This window comes from Arachis ipaensis, chromosome B07 (genome assembly GCF_000816755.2).
Source record: "Arachis ipaensis cultivar K30076 chromosome B07, Araip1.1, whole genome shotgun sequence".
NCBI lineage: Eukaryota > Viridiplantae > Streptophyta > Magnoliopsida > Fabales > Fabaceae > Arachis > Arachis ipaensis.
Genome location: NC_029791.2, coordinates 2,867,415 through 2,872,597, shown reverse-complemented (window position 1 = coordinate 2,872,597; position 5,183 = coordinate 2,867,415). Strand labels below are relative to the sequence as shown.

Sequence of the window (5,183 nt, the reverse complement as noted above, 5' to 3'; positions counted from 1 at the left end):
ATTATGTTATTCTTTATTAATTAGTTTTATTTTATATATATATATATATATATATGGTAATGAATTTTCAAGAACTTGATAACAATATTAACGAAAAGAGATAATATATAATGTAAGTTAACAAGTCTCAATCTTTAATGAGTCGGCTTAAAATAAAGATGAGAGCAGATTTTCTTGACTTGTTTTTTGTATTGTGGTCTCATAATGCCAACCAATTTTGTTTCAACAAGAAAACAAGGACAATATATATATAAGAGTGAATTTACATTTTTGTTGTAAAAGAAAGAAGTTTCTATTAACTTATCAATTCTTAAATGATTAAGTGCATGTATATTTTATAGCCTCTCTTTTTCTTAACACTTCGATTATGAAAAAAAAAAAAAACAAAAACTCAAATTTATATACTTTCATTACTTTATGCCAAATATGTTATACATCCTCTCTTTTTTTAATAAGAATTACATATTTAACCGCCCAAAACGATTAACATGATGATCTTTCTTTCTTGAGGGGAAAAAATATTTTTAATATATTAATCTTTTAGATACTAATATATGAAACATTTCCTTGATAAAGGGATTCACGGGTATGATGAAATATTTTAACTATATTATTATGCGAATGGATATTTTTATTCCTGTTTTAATAAAGTCATTTTTTACATATAAATTCATACAATTATATAATGCAAAAAAAAAAGGTGTAATCATGCATAGAGTGAAATTATCAAAAATAAAAGTGGTAATATCATTTTTGACATTATCAAATCATGAAAGAGGGGAAAAATAGAAGGAAAAAAAAAGAGGTTATGGCTAAAACAGATTTATCTATTATGCTGCTGAAGAAATACTAATATTATTTTTGTTACAATAAAATAACAATGGATTGAAACTGTGGCTATAAATAATTATTGTTACAAGTTACAACACAACTTGCTACAATATTTTCAAGGCATAAACAATTTAGTTTTTACTTTAATCAGTTCATAATAAAAATGAAAAAGAAGAAGTTTGCACCAATTAAACATTGTTCTTGATACAAAATTCACATGTGAGTTTCTGCTTCTTAGATCATCATCTATACTCTTGGAAGTTAACATGACCGGTTGCTTGTGCATGCTCCACAGCTTCCTGAATTTGTTCATAAAGAAAAATTATACCAAAATTACTCATAATCATAAGAACTATAACAAGAGATTGATCCATAATGTTGGTGTTTGTGTGCTTCATGATATTAATCATAGTCACTTATTTTCATTTACAATGTTTAGAAGTTATATCTAAATCAAGAATGAGTTGTTCTGCATGTTTCTGGAGCGCGCATTAAATATGTTATACGAGGATGCAAATATTTATCGCGAAGCGTAAGGAGATATGGACTGACCTTCTGACCAACAACTCCGATTTGACATACACCACAGCGCAAGGTGAAGTTGGCGGTGTCGGTGAATCTCCTCTTCCTGTTAAAGTGCAGCCATAAATAAAAATGTTGCATCAATTTTGCTCTGGTTTCCTTTTTTTTTTTTTTTTCAAAACCACTTTCAACATTGAAGTTTTCAAAATATTGAAGATTACCTCTGTTGGTCCTTAACAAAATTAAGAGCAAGCCCCTCAACAGGTCCAATGCTTCTGTCTTTCTGTACGGCAAATATCGTCTGATCGAAGTCCTCGGGAGCTCCCTCAAAGGGCGACACCTGAACCATACAAGGTGTAAACACCAGGCTACATGGAAATGGAATGGAAAATGCATATGAACCTTAATTCTGTAGAGCTATGTGATTGTTAGATAATAATGGAATTACCACATACCATTAGTTTCACAATCACAATAAAGTAGAGCTCGTTTGGTTTGCGTTTTTATTTTCTGTTTCTAGGATTCTGTGAAGGAAAAAGAGGAAACAGTGAAAATAATAAAACCCTGTTTTCCGTTTTCGCCTCTTGTTTTCTCCTCTTTTTCTTCACAAAATTCTAAAAACAGAAAATATTGAAAATGAAAACGCAAACCAAATACACCCTTAAATTTTGATGAGTTCATGAGAAGATACAATGCAATCTACATTTAAGGCTATCTTTCCCACTCGGAAAAAGTTAAAAAATAAAGGTCATGAAAGATAATAGCAGAGGAAAACTAATTTCTGGCATAAGAAATGACATACAGCTAAAGCATCATAGTGGAGACCATCATAAATAAGCATCACCCTTTCCGAATAACCCTTTTCCTGTCGACATTATCCACAAATGAAGAGAGCGAAAAAGTTAAGCTATAAGAGGTTGAAAAGAAAACTTAAGACCTTGTGAGAATGCAAAAATAAAAGATTCTCTTTACCTGACCATACAAGTCACATCTTGATGTTTGGATATCATATGCAGCAATCTCGCGTCCATAATAATCCGCCAATATCGAAAGTTCAATCGCACCTTCACAAACGATCATAGGTCAATTAATAACCATTACCCCTAAGTATGCAAGATAGGTCGAAATACCCTTTGAAACTAGTGGTGAACTCATCAACTAACCGACCGGAAAAATCTTGACCAGAAAAACATATAAAGAATTACTAACTGTTGTGGCGTTTGTCACGTTAATTTAATCTTAGCAGTTATTACCGCTAAAAATTTTCAGGGTAACGAGCCTTTTGCTCACGTACACTTAGTATTTTGCAGAAACAAAGTAACAGAACAATGGTTAGAACCACATAGCACAACTGACCTCCCCATTTCTCTGTATCAAGAATCCAGTTACAGTACTCTGCATTCGGCTTCCCAAGAAATGCTTCAGAATATTTCTGCGGATCACTTGCTACTGTTGCAGCTATAACCTGTAGCAAACCAAACACCACAAAGTACTCAGATAAAATAAATAAATCAAAGATGTCAATGACACAGTGAAAGTGATAAGATGTTAGACAATACAGGGCACACTGGTAGAAAACTACCATCTTGGAATGAAAAGTAAAACAACTAATTGCAAGTTATGGCAAATTATCATGTGCCTACACTCTTTTGTGCATCGTGCTGACAGCTTGCCACCTTATAGGTTTCATGCTTTTGGTTTAACAAAGAGAATATTAGTGAGTGGCTTTCATTCAGTTCAGTTAGGCTGTTCATTCTGGTTTACAAAATATCGTGTTTTTAAATATTGATTGCTTGTCACAAAATAATGGCCTGAGAAATTTAGGTTTGCGATAGCGAAATTGATTGCTTCTTACATAATATTAGCCAGTTAAACAATTATGGTACAACTCTAATTGAACTTGATTGTTTCTCACCCATTCAAACTTGATATGATTTTTTTATGGTTATCAAAACATGATATACAAATCCATGATACCCTAAACTCCTTTATTCAAATAATTCAAGTCATTGAATTTCAAAAAGAAAACGAAAAAGATCGGCAAACAACTACAGAAACAAAAGAAAGTTCAGAAAACAGACAAGGAATCTAAGGAATGTAATTCTTGGAGTCCAATTGGAGTAAGGTTTCAATAAGAAAATGAGAGTCAACGCAGAAGACAAGGAGCAAAGATGGATGCAAGAAAGTGAGGCCTTTGAAACTAAGAAACAGGGAGAGTTTGCAAAAAGGATGAAAGTGGATGTGGAAAGGTCACTCAACCACACACTTAATTAGTTGTTTTAATCTCATCCGTTGATTTCTCTCCAAAATCCATGTGAGCTTTCTCTCATCTTGCAATAAACAAGCCCTCTCAGGTTTCACAAATTTGTATAGAACTATGTATTGGAAAGGAATAATTGTGCCGAAAATGGGAATGAAAAACATCATAAGTATTTTTGGTTGTCCCACAAATTCAAATCGATACAAGCAAAGTAATATGAAAGAAAAGGTTAATTCAATTAAGAGAACATTTATAAGCATTTCCAAACCTCCTTTTCAAGCTACTTTTCCCAGCTTAGGGTGAGCCTCGGCGTAACTATAAGGTTGCTTATTCGTGATCTGAACGTCACAAATTCAAATCCTAGAAGTAGCCACTCCACTTGTGGCCTTGTTTGGGTAAGGTTAATTGGATTATTGTATACACATCGTATCGCATATTTAAAACCAATAAATATAATGCAAGCAACCAATAGCACATATAGCTCAAATGGCGTCTCCTTTGGTGTCCGAGGGTGACGTGGCTTTCGGACACGAGAATCGAACATTCCCGCCATTCTTCCCCTTTAGCCCCTCTAGGGGCTCCAAAAAAACAAAACATATATATAAATATAAATGTATAACTATAATATAAGCAAATCACCTGTCTCAGCTCAGCTGCTTTCGTTTGATCACGATCCATCACATATCTGAAATAAGCAAACACAATCAAATCCACAAATTGGTAAATAACATGACAAGTTGAATCATTGCAACCATACTTTCAAGATCACATGAAAATAGAGACATGTTCATTGCTTACCCAACTGCATTAAAGAGGCAACTGTTATCCGAGGGAATGACCCTTCTCACAACAATACCTTCCATGCTGTAGATTGTAAATAAATATCAACCCTAAACAGAAAAATCAAATCCTTGATCAAATTCTATAAGTGTTACTACATAATAATAACCTAAGACAAGAACAAATCCTAGAATTTATTACATGGCCACAGAACCAAACTTAACAAACCAATGGAAAATTATGAAAATTTCAGCTAGCTGTAGCAAAACTTTGAAATTGAATACAAAGAACAAAAAGGAACCCAAATAGAACAGCACATAAAGATGAAAACTTTACGAATTGTAAGAAGCTAGAGAAGCTCAAATCAGCAAGAAAACAAGACAATGAAACAACTTGTCAAAGAATAATAGAAAAACAAACACCCAATTGAATTTGCAGATCTATGGGAACTGGGAATTGCTTCAAAGGCAAGAATTAAAAGCAAAGATAGCTTTTTTACGCAAAGAACATGGAATATAGAATTGGGGAAGTGACAACAAAAATCTTACTCTGCTTTTTTGCTGATGCTGCAAATTGTGGATTGGATTTGGGAGTGTGGGGGAAAAAGGAATGGCTTTTATATATATCTATAAATTTCAAAAAAGAATGAATGAATTAATGAATTTAGATTATTGAAGGTTACCTTTTGGGGATGCCACCGTCTTTCTCAAGTGGTATCTGATTTGAAACAGAGAAGCCTTTATCAACATTGTAACATAAAAACATGTGAGTTCAAAATCTAGGAAACGTG

At 33.0% G+C, this 5,183-nt stretch overlaps 1 protein-coding gene across 5 annotated transcripts; it reads right to left on the bottom strand.

The window, feature by feature from the left end:
• On the bottom strand, positions 810 to 5,183 carry LOC107609051 (ubiquitin thioesterase OTU1). 5 transcript variants are annotated; one of them, XM_016310874.2, is made up of 9 exons: positions 5,076 to 5,183; positions 4,412 to 4,503; positions 4,253 to 4,298; positions 2,710 to 2,818; positions 2,326 to 2,417; positions 2,156 to 2,218; positions 1,575 to 1,693; positions 1,384 to 1,459; positions 810 to 1,130 (listed from the first exon to the last, which is right to left on the bottom strand). In XM_016310874.2, the coding sequence occupies exons 2-9, from the start codon at positions 4,474 to 4,476 to the stop codon at positions 1,074 to 1,076; spliced, it is 627 nt and encodes a 208-aa protein (XP_016166360.1). In that variant the 5' UTR covers positions 4,477 to 4,503; positions 5,076 to 5,183; the 3' UTR covers positions 810 to 1,073. The 5 variants fall into 5 exon arrangements, with proteins under 5 accessions (XP_016166360.1, XP_016166362.1, XP_016166361.1 ...); XM_016310876.2 differs by having other exon boundaries at positions 4,412 to 4,477; positions 5,076 to 5,124; XM_016310875.2 differs by lacking the exon at positions 5,076 to 5,183 and adding an exon at positions 4,942 to 5,075.

Coding starts and splice junctions, on each gene's coding strand:
- LOC107609051 (XM_016310874.2), bottom strand. CDS start 4,476: ATGGAAGGTATTGTTGTGAGAAGGGTCATTCCCTCGGATAACAGTTGC. Junction 4,299..4,411: donor TGCCTCTTTAATGCAGTTGG/GTAAGCAATGAA, acceptor TGCTTATTTCAG/ATATGTGATGGATCGTGATC. Junction 2,219..2,325: donor GATGTGACTTGTATGGTCAG/GTAAAGAGAATC, acceptor TAATGTCGACAG/GAAAAGGGTTATTCGGAAAG.